The sequence below is a fragment of the Pan troglodytes genome, chromosome 15 (assembly GCF_028858775.2).
Source record: "Pan troglodytes isolate AG18354 chromosome 15, NHGRI_mPanTro3-v2.0_pri, whole genome shotgun sequence".
In the NCBI taxonomy this organism is placed as follows: domain Eukaryota; kingdom Metazoa; phylum Chordata; class Mammalia; order Primates; family Hominidae; genus Pan; species Pan troglodytes.
The window spans coordinates 15,049,285-15,063,241 of NC_072413.2; the positions used below are offsets into that span (position 1 = coordinate 15,049,285).

At 37.9% G+C, this 13,957-nt stretch overlaps 1 protein-coding gene and 1 pseudogene across 1 annotated transcript; both read right to left on the bottom strand.

The window, feature by feature from the left end:
* Window positions 1–945: 945 nt before the first annotated feature.
* Window positions 946–5,249, bottom strand: LOC134808404 (unconventional myosin-Vb-like). The gene has a single exon (XM_063793943.1). It carries the CDS (start codon window positions 3,656–3,658, stop codon window positions 2,891–2,893), a length of 768 nt encoding a protein of 255 aa, XP_063650013.1. The 5' UTR covers window positions 3,659–5,249; the 3' UTR covers window positions 946–2,890.
* An 84-nt stretch (window positions 5,250–5,333) lies between these two features.
* On the bottom strand, window positions 5,334–13,957 carry LOC134808267 (cyclin-dependent kinase 2-associated protein 2-like; annotated as a pseudogene).

The following is a 13,957-nucleotide window of genomic DNA, read 5'->3' on the forward strand; positions in this document are numbered from 1 at the left end:
TTGGAAGAGAAGAACTAAACCTGTCGTTTCTTAGGCTAAGTAGACAATTCATAAGGTCCTTCCTTCCCCATTTATTCTGATTGCCAAGCTTTTGTTCAGTAAGCTCTTGGCATCTAGTAATTAACCAGTGACAGCAGACAGTAGTGACCAAGAGAGATGGAGAGAATGATGGTGTAAGACAGTATATAAGGACAGTAAGCCACTGTATTTGTGGAACCACTGCATGTCAAAACTCCTTAACTCTCTAACAAGGCATTTTTGGTCTTTTAAGATTAAGGACAGTCCTTACATAAGGGACTCAGTTTCAAACTAAAGTACATCAAAAAGCAAATTATACTTCACAAACAACTTTAAAGAGGTAGCCACAAACCCAGCTGTTTTAGATTGGCTTTCTAAATGAAGTCAGCACATGGATCCACGTGTGAGTGTCATGGACGTCAGTGATTATGTAACTGAAACTGAAAGAAAAAGGCACAGCTCTGCAGACACCCAAGAGAAGCTGGCATGTTTAATGTGGATGTGGAAGGGATAATGTCCATGGCAACTGATTGGAACACAACTATCAGCAGCCTCAACGCAGGCTAAGACTGGGTTAAGCCCCAGGAGATGCAGAGAATGACTGAGGAAGCTGTGGTCTAAGGGCACAGTACAGAAGGTAGCTTGGAGTGTGCTGTGTTTCCTAGAGCCTTTTAAGTTGGGTGGTTGAGTAAAGGAGGGTGGAGGCAGGCTGTTCTACTTCCAATCCATGGATAAATCTCATTTTCTCAATGTAATACAGAGGCTGTTCTTCTATGATTGGCAAACACTATTTGTTCTTATCATGGAAACAGCATACTGCTATCAAGAAATAGGGAAAAGACAGTAAAAAAAAATGTGTGGAAGGAATATGGAATACCATGCAGCCATAAAAAATGATGAGTTCATGTCCTTTGTAGGGACATGGATGAAGATGGAAACCATCATTCTCAGCAAACTATCGCAAGGACAAAAAACCAAACGCCGCATGTTCTCACTCATAGGTGGGAATTGCACAATGAGAACACTTGGACACAGGAAGGGGAACATCACACACCAGGGCCTGCTGTGTGGTGGGGGGAGGGAGGAGGGATAGCATTAGGAGATATACCTAATGGAAATGACGAGTTAGTGGGTGCAGCAAACCAACATGGCACATGTATACATATGCAACAAACCTGCACATTGTGCACATGTACCCTAGAACTTTAAGTATAATAAAAAAAAAGTGTGGAAAGAATAATATGGGTTTCTAACTGAATGCTTGCTTTTGAAGAGCCCCAAAACAAACAAACAAAAAATTCTAAGAGCAGCAAACATCTACGTCTGTTATATTACTGAATTACTCTTTTTTTAAAATCCTTATTTCATAGGAGAGATATTTACAATTTTGAATTACAACGTTTGAAAAACGTTGAAAATAACCTGAAAGGGGAAAGTTGACCTAAGCCATTTTATTCTCTTGAAAAAACCCCAAACTTTTGTATAATAGTAATCCCTGAACTGAGTATTTTTGAAGGTTTTTCAGATAATCTGATGTGCGAGGTTAGTTTGTTTTACTATTCAGTTGTTTGGAATAGTAGAGCATTATATGAGGCTCTTACTGGAGGCTTAATGGTATTAAGAGATTAAAAGCTTTCACATTGTTTGGATTTTACATCTATAAATAAAACAAGTTGTTATCATTTTGTAATATTTAGCTTATATACATTTTTGTGAGAGTTTTGTGGGACTTGGAAAGTGTATGGACTAGCATCAGACACAAATTATTTTTCCATCTTTCTCACTTGGAGTTTCAGGTAGCAGCATTTTAATCATCTCTTCCATTAAACCAAGATTACACAAAAGCGTTTGAGGACACTGAGGACTGGCACTTCTAATTTTGCTTCAGAAACCAGTACTCAAAATGTCTGGTTTGGAGGTCAGTTACACTGCTGTCTTTGTATAATCAGCCATTAAAAAATATTTTGGGGACATTTCTCGGAAGTCTCATCCCCATATTTTTGTTCTTAACACATCTCACCACAAACTCTACCACACCTATGGTTTGCAAACTTTGGGAAATGTCAGTATATGTCATTATCATGGTTATTAGTACTATTATTTGTTAAAAGCCCTTTGAAGGCAATTTATGTGACTTATATATAGTTAGTATTTCAATTTGGACATTCTCCAGTTATATGCAAAGATTAAAACTCGGCAGCTTCATTTTATAGAATTGGCATCTTTTATATGGCTATGGGGACTGCTTGGTGTCTATAAATTATTATGTATATTTGTTGGACTGAAATCAAACTTAAAATCTTCCACATTTCAAGTGTTTTTATTCTGAGCAGTACATACAAAAAATAACGCCACAGTTGTGTCTAATTCTGTATAGTTCAGCACCCTCCACAGGCTGTCAATCTCTGGTTTGATCTACTTTTACCAGATTTAACAGATCCTTGAATTTACTTTACTGTCTATACTTCCTTTTTGCTCACATCGGGAATCAGACTAAACATGCATCTACTTCATTGAGGAACTCCAGATTGAGACATGCTGGGATTGGCTCCATGGTTAGGGAAGATGGATGAAATGGAAACAAAACAGGAAACATTTGCTTGGCATCTAATAGCAGTTGCTGAGGGTCATTCTGCTCTTGTAGTTGTGCCTGGATCGTTTGTATAAAGGCCACTGTTACCTGTTCTTCAAATTCATTCAGGGGAGGCTAAACGTTTAAAATTTTGACAATCTGCTCGGTGCTGAGAGAGGCACACAGGGAGCAAATGGCCTCTGCATCCTCCTGGGTTTTCTTCTTTAATTGCAGGAGCTGGGCTGCTTGGATCAGAGGTTCCATGGTCTGAACTACTCCACTCTGGTGAAGGTTTCTTCCTCAAAGCCACTCCTCAAGCTGACTTATATTGTACCTGAGTTGCATGCCTGTGCTCCAAGAGCAGACGTCCTTCCGCAGGAGCAGGTCATTAAGAGTCACTGGGTTGATCATGAAGAAGAGCTGTTTGAATACCTGCAGGATGATCTCAGGGTCCAAGCCCTGGTCACACATGACTGTATGAAAGGCATTCATCTGGCGGATGATAGCTTCCAGGCGGTATGAGTTATCCCCATCTGCCATGCTGGAGGAGTGCTTCTGGGAGCCAGTGGGCTTCACACCAGATAGACCCTGAATGCTCTCATTTTCCAACATGGCAGAAACTATCATCAGCTGTAACACACCCTCGGCAATTTTAAAGAGCTGCTGGTAGATCTGAATGGAAAAGTCGCTCAGTACCTGACGGTATTCGGTGAGGTCAAATTTCTTAAGGCAGTGTTCGTTGTGCTTTGCCGTATTCTGAGTCATGAAGCCCTCATCCCCGCTGTACCGCTTCAGACGGTGAAGAAGGTGGCAGGTGTTGGATAACAGGAATGACGTCATCTCAAAGTCATCACTGTGCTTCTTCAGGACTTTCTTAGTGCCGTTGGTGGTGGAGGTCATCAGGGAGTGCACCTTGAGATCATCGTTGGTTTGGTCCGCGAGCCGGATGCACATGTAGAGGAGGTAGGCGGAGAGACAGGGCACTGTGTCCAACAGCATCTGGGGCTTCAAGTCTGTCACCAGGTTGAGGATGAGGAGGGCCTCGCCCTCTTTGTGGCACTCCAACATGCCCTGGAAATCCTTTTCTTTCCACTGAACTGTGACCTGCCTGTTGAACTCATGGTGCTTCCTCTCACTCTGGGCCAACGCCTGGGCAGCTTCTTCATGTAAATCTTCAGTTGCTTTTAGAGCTTCCTCTCATTCTTTTCCTCTTACTTTATTTTTCACCAAAGAACTTCCTATCAACTAGTATGTTGAATATTTTGCTTATTAACTTTGTTTATTGTCTTCTCCCTCGATTAGAATATTAGCCACTTGAGGACAAGGATTTGAGCCTGTTACATTCACTGCTGAATTTTAGGCTCCTGGAAGATAACCAGCATTCAATAGAGACCACACAATAAATATATGTCAAATAAATGAGTCTGTAAGTTCATCAATTTATTTGCCCATATGCATTAACTTTTGCCCATATATATCCAATAACTCTTGTTATATGAAATCAACTGTACTATTTGCTTCCTGTAATAGTTTAAAAATACATATGTGTGTATATAAATATATACAGAGATCATAGACCTAACTCCATCTATATATGTGTGTATGTGATATATATAAATATATACACACATATATATGACTGACATATATATAAATATATACACACACATATATATGACTGACATATATATAAATATATACACACACATAGATATGACTGATATATATATCTATCTTGTGTAAGTGGAATCAGGCAGTATTCAAACATACTTTCAATTAGTAATGACTATAGTTTAAATAAGAGAAAGTTTAAAGATTCTGATAGTTTAAATAAGAGAAAGCAAACATCACTACTACTAGTATTTGGGGAAAAAGATTACAAATAGAGATATTATGATAAAAGCATACAATATTTTTTATGTTTGTGCACTTAGATCGATGTTCAAACTTTGGCTCACCTATACATGTATAGCACATTGGAATATGTGCTACAGTATGCCATTTATAAAGATGGAAAATAATAGTTTATAAACATTATTATTTATTTAGCAACATCATAAGCTTGGTTTCAAAAAAAATACCTGAATTACATAGCATAATCCCAGTGCTGGAGAACAGAACAGTAGCTGCCAAGGGTTAGGGTTGGCTGGAAGATATGATTAGTGAGGGATAACGTGAAAACATGTACTTTGTTTGTGGTGATAGAGCAGTTCTGCATCCAGATAATGGTAATGGTTACATAAATCCACACTTCATAGATCTATACACACACATCACACATACATTCAAACACATCTGTACATGTAAAATCCTTAGAAATATGAATAGGGTCTGAACCTAAGTTAATGGTATGGAAACAATGTCAATTTCCTGATTTTGGCAATGTACTAGGTTAAGTTATATATAATCATTGGGGAAAGTTGCCTGAAAATAGCATAGTCATTCATTTTACTTCTTTTTTTAACTTCTTATGAGTCAAATTATTTTAAAACAAAAGGTATTAAGCAAAGACAAAAATTTGAAAGTTCAAAAATCAAAGCCCATATGAATTTGGACATATTATTTGATTTCTTTTGTAGACCTTGATTTCTTCACCTGTAAAAATGGAATAATAGTATGATTCCTATCTCATTATTGTCATGCTTAAATCATACCACTTAAGTAGGTGCCTGTATATATATATATATATATATATATATATATATATATACACACACACACATATATCTATATATATGACTGACTTTGACTGACTTAGGTCTATGATTTAAGATGCGGAAATTGGAATTTACCAGACCATTTGTGAATTGATTTGTTCTTATGCTTCACCAACTGTCATGGTAAAGGACACCTTAGCCCCAGCTCATAGTATGAAAACACGTAAATGCTTCTATGTGCCCTAAATTTCTCTTGGTTAAGCTTTATACTTTTTTTTTGTTTATGACACAGAAATATGATCACAAAGCACATGTGTACCACAATACAAATTTCATGTATTTTGTCTCTGTATCATGTTTTCTTTCCATTTATAAGTTAAAGTAAGCATATGAAATTACAGCTGTTTGGGAACAAAAGGATGGCAGTTTTTGCATGACTCAGGTTCCAAGCTTAATTTTCCTTTGTCATAGTGAGTTTGGGGTCCTGAGATTTTATTTTCCTTTCACACTTTCTACCAATATAAAGCTTCCTCATAGATGCCTTCTTTTTTCAAACATTAACAACCCTCGTGGTTTTCTCTCATTTTGAGTACAGAAAACATAATACTGTACAATAATTTTATCTGTCTTAAATACAAGACTGCTTATGATTCACTTAAAATAAAAAAATGGCTCCACATTTCTGGCTTTTAGTTGGATTATGATTTCAACCCCCAAAATCAGAGCTTTTTAACCTTGAGTTTGAGTTTCACAGACCCAGTAAAGTGGAAATATAGACTTTTTCTTAGGACAGTGTTATGACACTCAAAAGAATCGTGGCCAAACTTAATTACCTGTTGCAAACATCATTGCAGTTTTTTACTGAACTATCAGAGACTTTCTTGTGCCTATCACAGTGTATATGCTAAATACATATTACAGGGCCAGGCACGGTGGCCCATGCCTATAATCCCAATGCTTCGACAGGCCAAAGCAGGAGCATTGCTTGAGGCCAAGATTTTGACACCTGCCTGGGCAACATAGCACAACCCCATCTCTAAATTTTTTTTTTAATTAGCCAAGCATGGTGGCAGGTGCCTGTAGACCAAGCTACTTGGGAGGCTGAGATGGGAGGATCAATTGAGCCCAGGAGTAAGGTTACAGTGAACTATGATCACACCCCTGCACTTCAGCCTGGGTGACAGAGTGAGACCCTGATTCTAAAAATAAAAAATAAATTAAAAATACATAAATAAGTAGTATGGAATCAACAAATAAATAAATTGAAAAAAGGATTGAGTAAAATTACTTAGTAATGAGGCCTTTGTTGTCTATCCTTATATAAAATAAATCCCCAGGCCCCCACATCCCCATTACTGTTCTTATTTTTCTCCATACCATTCATAGTCATGTTATACTACATATGTATTTGTCGATGGTCTTTCTCTTACTGGTAGAATGTAAGCTCCATGATAGAAGAGACGTTGTTGATGTTTTCCTTTGTATTTTTTTCACTGCTTAGTTCCCAGTGCACACAGTAAGCACACAATAAATATTTACTGTATGGATATTTAAGCAAGTCACTTCCCTCAATTTCTTCAAATTATTTATGTCACTTTGAAGGTAAAATCTCTCTTCTATACATCATTTTTCCTTCAATCTCCACTTTTAATATCTGTCACTGGCAAACGTAATAAGTATACTCATTGTTCAGGTCAATAATGAGAAATTTTAAGCACTTTATTAAATATTTATTGAGTGTTCCTCTATAATGGACACTCTACTATACATTTCTGCCTTACTTGTGGAATGTATTCAATGTAATTATGCCACACAGGTAGACTTCCAGATCCTTGTGTCAAACTTACTTTCCTTGGCTTTGTTGGAAAACACATACTGTTATGAAGCTCACTTTAAGGCAAATATTTCTTGAAAATCCAAAACTGATAGATATATGTATGTAGGTTTCCTTCTTATGTGTCTTTTACAAGCAATGAAGTTGTATATCTCCTTTAGTGTTTAATGTGTTTCATCAGATAATGCCCTAGAAGTTTTATCAATTTTTCTGTCCACCTTTTGAAGGTGTATGAGAGTGAAAAAATGCAGTCTGCTGCTTCACTAATAAAACTAGGACAAACGCCATTCCAACTGAAATATGTGAAACACTTGGTTTTATTAATTTGAAGCATTTTAAACCTCTAAATTTGGACTCGAGTAAAGACATTTCATAGAAAAACTGAAAATTTTTGTTTATTTTTTAATCTTGATAACTTGTAATAGTTTACAGCCACAGTGGCAGCTTTTATATGTGTACATGCATTTAAATACAGTTTCATAAATAGCCATGTGGCAAAATATCTGCCACTAGGCAAAATAAAATATTGGCCACTAAATGAACATCTTTAAGTAATATTGAAAATAGATGTGAGGTAATTTTTTATCTAAAGTGACTGTAGTCTATATTAAGACATACTCACTGTAACAATTCAAGTTTTAAAATCCTTGTTTTATAACTCAAAAATGTGTCTTTTCCAAAAAACACATCTTTACATTTATTGCTATTGTACATTCATTTGGCAGGAAACAGGGATGTTTGATGTCTTGCAATGATAAAACAATCATATTCAATAGAAAATTATCTCACATTCTGCATGACTTTTGAACATTCTATAAGATAATTACATAAGTGAAAAACCAATTTGTAGATATCTGAGTGAGTACAACCATTTAATAAATGTGAATAAAGCATTTCAGAACATTTTAATGTACACTGCATTTTCTGATAGTAAGATTTTAGGTTAAAATAAGATTATACTTTAAAAAGCTTACCATTTTGAAAAAAATCATATCACTGTTGGCAATGCCTTTTTCATATTTGAGATGCTAGTCCAACATATTGCATATCCATTTGTTTTTGTTTGATTTTATTGTTATTACATTCATGGTAATACTAAAATACACACACACACAATTACTTAGGTTTTTTTTTCAATAAAAAGCCCAAAGAAAAATGCTGACAACGTTCAGTTGAAATTTTGAAATTGGGTTTTATAATTCTGCCCACATAGCAAAAGCTGAAATGGTCTATGAAGATGTAGTTTTTGAAAGAATGAAGCAAGTAGTAAAACCAACAAAACCAAGTGAAAATTATACAAGGAAACACAATAATAAGTTAACAAAAAAAATACACTTTTTCTTCATGTTGACAAGACATGATTTATTCCTTTCTAATATTTTCCCATCTCTTATAAATATATAAGCTTGCTTGTTAATACTTTGTCTAACTCTAATTTTTATTCTGTTACCAATGTCATTAATACTTTATTTTTCTTTATTTCTCTTGTAAAGTGACTTCTGAACTTCCTAGTTCGTTTAAACTATTGCAAGGTCAGAAAACCAAACACTGCATATTCTCACTCATAGGTGGGAATTAAACAATGAGAATACTTGGACACAGGCAAGGGAACATCACACACTGGGGCCTGTCATGGGGTGGGGGGCTGGGGGAGGGAGAGCATTAGGAGAAATACCTAATGTAAATGACAGGTTAATGGGTGAAGCAAACCAACACAGCATGGTGTATACATATGTAACAAACCTGCACGTTGTACACATGTACCCTAGAACTTAAAGTATAATAAAAATAAATAAATTCATAAATAAAATAAAATGAATAAAAAAGAAATACAAACATATTAATCATAAGTAAATGAAACATCTGATAATCTCATGTCTGGTAGTAATGTCACCTCTGAATATTTAAATATTCATCTACATATTTCTTTGCTAAATTTCCTTTTATTTCTCCTTTATATTAAACTTTTTTTTTAGAGAGCACAACTCCAAAGCATCTTTTATTAATATAGAAAGGTCATATTTAGCAAAAGACACAAGGCAGGGAAGTGTCAGGCCTGAGGCCTGAGCTGTGCTGAGGGAGAAGGAGGCTCCGGACAAGTGCTGGGAAGGGCTGAGTGGTGGGGGCCACAGAAAGTTCCAGTGGGCAACCACTGTCGGCAGGTCATGGGTGGGACTCACGGGGACCTCACTGCTAACTCTTGTTGCGTTGGTGGGGTGGGGTGGGGAGGGGGGTCCTTAGTGCTGCCACCTGGAGTGAGAACTACCCCTTGGTTCCTGGAGGGCACCCATCAAGGGACACAGGACAGGAAGCCCAGGATGGTTAGTGCAACTAGGGATGAAGGCCAGGGAGAAGCAGGTGCTCTGGAGTCCAGACACAGAGGCCTAGGAGCTTCCTGTTAAGTGTGGGCGTTCCACTCTGTCTCTACCAGGCATTCTGACTAGGGATGGATGATACCTCTCTTCGGGCGCTTCACGGCGCTCTTGCTGCCAGCATAGGTGGGCCAGATCCCTTTGCCCATCTCCCTGTGACCAACAGCAGTTCCGTGTAGGTGCTCTGGGAGCCCTGGGCACCAGGTGGTTTCATGGCCTGCACACAACCGATGGTAGGCGGTCCAAAGTCTTTAAACAGCAGTCTGAAAGGGGCAGTGGCTCCCGGCCCTGAGCCCGACGGCGACAGGACGCTTCCTGTAGGGACTGGAGTGCCTGGCCCAGGGGTGCTGGAGCCGGGGGTGCTGCTAGGGGCAGGGGTGGTAGGTTTGTAGGACATCCCCAACTCCTGGGCGCTGGGGAAGCCAGCAGGCTGCTCTTCAGGGGTTGGCTGTGGGACCGCTCAGCAGCGATCTGATTGGCAAGCAGGCTGCACGCCCCCTGGTAAATCTATATTAAACTTTTTAACTGCAATTTGTATTACTCTAAATACAGTTCAAATATTCTCCATGAAAATTTCACATTTGAGTTGAGACATCCTAAAATGTAAAATACACAATGGATTTCAAAGATTTCATATGAAAAAAGAATGCAAACTATGTCTAACAATTTTTATATTGATTACATATTGACCCAATATTTTGGATATATATTGGGCTAAATAAAATATACTATTAAAAAAATCATGCTACATTTTTGTTAAAAAATTTAAATAAACTATATATGAAATTATTTCTTGGGATAGAAAAGCGGACATGATTAAATATGTACTTAAACTTTTTTCAAAAACATATCTTTAAAACACATGTTCAAACACAACAAAAGTATTTTAATTTTGAATAGGTAAAATAAACTTATTCCTGCTAAAATTCAATCATGGCATGATTTCCTTTGTATGCATTTGAGGACTCTGTTTATAACCGAGATACAAACATAAAACTTTTGAAACTCTTCTAAGAATGTCTAACACAAATTACCTGTATAGATATCACGGCACAGACGATGCTGAGGCCGGACTGACTGAAGAAGAACAGGCTGAAGATGCTGTACTCGCACAGCAGCTGGCCCCCAGGTTACCCGCCCTTCATGTACATGGCGATGGTCACCTGGCTCACCAGCAAAGTGAACAACAGGTCGGTGGCAGCCAGCTGCATAACTGTGTAGAAGGTGGTCTCCTTCTGCTCCTTGCGTGACTTGCACAGCACCACGATGGCCACCAGGTTGCCCACCACCCTGAAAATGGACGGTCCCAGGCTGTCCAGCAGATCGGGCTCCAGGCCAAGGACACATTGGCCTGGGAAGGGGTTAACATGACAGTGGCTGGTGGTACGCAGCCCTGGAGTGTGAAGCTGAGTCTGGAGATGGCAGAAGAGAGACAAAGCCACCATGAGTAAAATGACCACCTGCAGGGCATTAGACCCACGCCCAGGAAACAGGATGCTAACATGACAAGGGAGGAACTCAATCCCACTCTCTGGATTGCAACCACTTACCAACAGCAGCCACCCAAATCTCCAGGCTCTCTCTGCTCCTGCCAGCAGCACACCCTTGCTGATCTTAATATTTATAAACTGAGCCTCCCATTCCTCTTCCTCCCCTCAACCTATCTCACTCCACTGACAAGACCCATCTCCAGGGAAAGGTAGCTCCCTAGTATTATTCCCGACCGATTCTGAGTTAATAAAATGCACATTGAAACCCTGGAAGACAATTTGGAAAGCGCTCTCTTTCCTCCTTGGCACCCCTGGCAGCGCCCCATCTCCGTGCCCTTTGCCCGATGGCCCACATCCCATGTCATGTGTAGTGGCCCCAGTGGTGGGGCCTAAGACAATGAAACCTAAGACTAATTGGTGTACCTGAGGAAGAAGTGAATTCTAAAAGCTAGGAAAACATATTTGGGGGAATAATCAAGGAAACCTTCCATGGCCTAGACATCCAAATAAAAGAAGCACAAATAACACCTGGGAAATTCATCACAAAAAGATCTTAGCCTAGGCACATTGTCATTGGGTCATCCAAAGTTAAGACAAAAGAAAGAATCTTAAGAGCTGTGAGACAGGAGCACTAGGTAACCTATAAAGGAAAACCTATCAAACTAACAGCAGATTTTGCAGCAGAAACCTTAAAAGCTAGATGGGATTGGGGCCCTTTCTTCAGCCTCCTCAAACAAAACAATTATCAGCCAAGAATTCTGTATCCAGCAAAACTAAACATCATATATGAAAGAAAGATACAGTCATTTTCAGACAAACAAATGCTGACAGAATTTGCCATTACCAAACCAGCACTGTAAGAACTGCTAAAAGGAGCTCTAAATCATGAAACAAACCCTGGAAACACATCAAAACAGAACTTCATTAAAGCATAAATCATACAAGACCTATAAAACAAAAATACAAGTTAAAAAGCAAAAACAAAAAACAAAAACAAAGTACAGAGGCAACAGAGAGCATAATGGTACCTCACTTTTTAATACTAATGTTGGTTGTAAATGGCTTCAATGCTCCACTTACAAGATACAGAACCACAGAATGGATAATAACTCACCAACTAACTATCTGCTGCCTTCAGGAGACTCACCTAACACATAACGACCTACATAAACTTAAGGAAAGTGGTAGAAAAAGGCATTTCATGCAAATGGACACCAAAAGCGAGCAGCGGTAGCTATTCTCATATGACACAAAACAAACTTTAAAGCAACAGTAGCTAAAAGAGACAAAGACAGACAGTATATAATGGTAAAGGTCTCATTCAACAGAAAAACATGACAATCCTAAACATACATGAACCTAACACTGGAGCTCCCAAATTTATAAACAATCACTAGTAAACATAAGAAATAAGATAGACAGCAACACAATAATAGTGGGGGACTTCATTACTCCACTGACAGCACTAGACAGGTCATCAAGACAGAAAGTCAACAAAGAAACACTGGATTTAAACTATACTTTGGAACAAATGGACTTAACAGATATATACAAAACATTTCATCCAACAACCACAGAATACACATTCCATTCAACAGCACATGGAATTTTCTCCAAGATAGACCATATGATAGGCCATAAAACGAGTCTCAATAAATTTAAGAAAATTGAAATTGTATCACGCACTCTCTCAGATCACAGTGGAATAAAACTGAAAATCAACTCCAAAAGGAATCTTCAAAACCATGCAAATACATGGAAATTAAATAACCTGCTCCTGAATGAGCACTGGGTGAAAAACAAAATCAAGATGGAAATGGAAAAAATTTCTTTGAACTGGATGACACAACCTATCAAGACCTCTGGGATACAGCAAAGGCAGTGCTAAGAGGAAAGTTTGTAGCCCTAAACACCTATGTCAAAAAGTATGAAAGAGCACAAACAGACAATCTAAGTTCACATCTCAGAGAACTGGAGAAGCAGGAACAAGCCAAACCCAATCCCAGCAAACAAAGGAAATGACCAAGATCAGAGCAGAACTAAATGAAATTGACACAGCAGCAACAACAACAACAACAAATACAAAACATGAATAAAACAAAAAGTTGGTTATTTGAAAAGATAAACAAAATCGATAGACCATTATAAGATTAACCAAGAAAAGAAGAGAGGAAATCCAAATAACCTCACTAAGAAATGAAAGAGGGGATATTACAACTGACACCACTGAAATATTAAAGATTATTCAAGGGTACTATGAACACCTTTTGGCACATAAACTAGAAAACCCAGAAGAGTTGCATAAATTCCTGGAAAAATACAACCCTCCTAGCTTAAATCAGGAAGAAGTAGATACCCCAAGCAGACCAATAAAACAAGCAGCAAGATTGAAATGGTAATTTTAAAATTACCAACAAAAAAAGCCAAGGACCAGACAGATTCACAGCAGAATTCTACCAGACATTCAAAGAATATTTTCTTTCATTCAAAGAAGAAATGATACCAATCCTTTCACACTATTCCACAAGACAGAGAGAGAAGAAACACTCCCTTCTTTCTATGAAGCCAGCATCACCCTAATACCAAAACCATGAAAGGACATAACCAAAAAAGAAAACTACAGACCAATATCCATGATGAATACAGATGCCAAAATCCTTAACAAAATACTATCTAACTGAATCCAACAACATATCAAAAAGATAATCCACCATGATCAAGTGGGTTTCATACCAGTGACACAGGAATGGTTTAACATATGCAAGTCAATAAATGTGATACACCAAATAAACAGAATTAAAAAAAATAACATGATTTTATCAACAGATGCAGAAAAAGCATTTGACAAAATCTAGCATTGCTTTATGATTAAAGCTCTCAGCAAAATAGGCATACAAGGAACATACCTTAATGTAATAAAAGCCATCTGTGACAGACCCACAGCCAACATAATACTGAATGGGGAAAAGGTGAAAGCATTCACTTTGAGAACTGGAACAAGACGAAGAGCCTAT

Coding starts and splice junctions, on each gene's coding strand:
- LOC134808404 (XM_063793943.1), bottom strand. CDS start 3,658: ATGTTGGAGTGCCACAAAGAGGGCGAGGCCCTCCTCATCCTCAACCTG.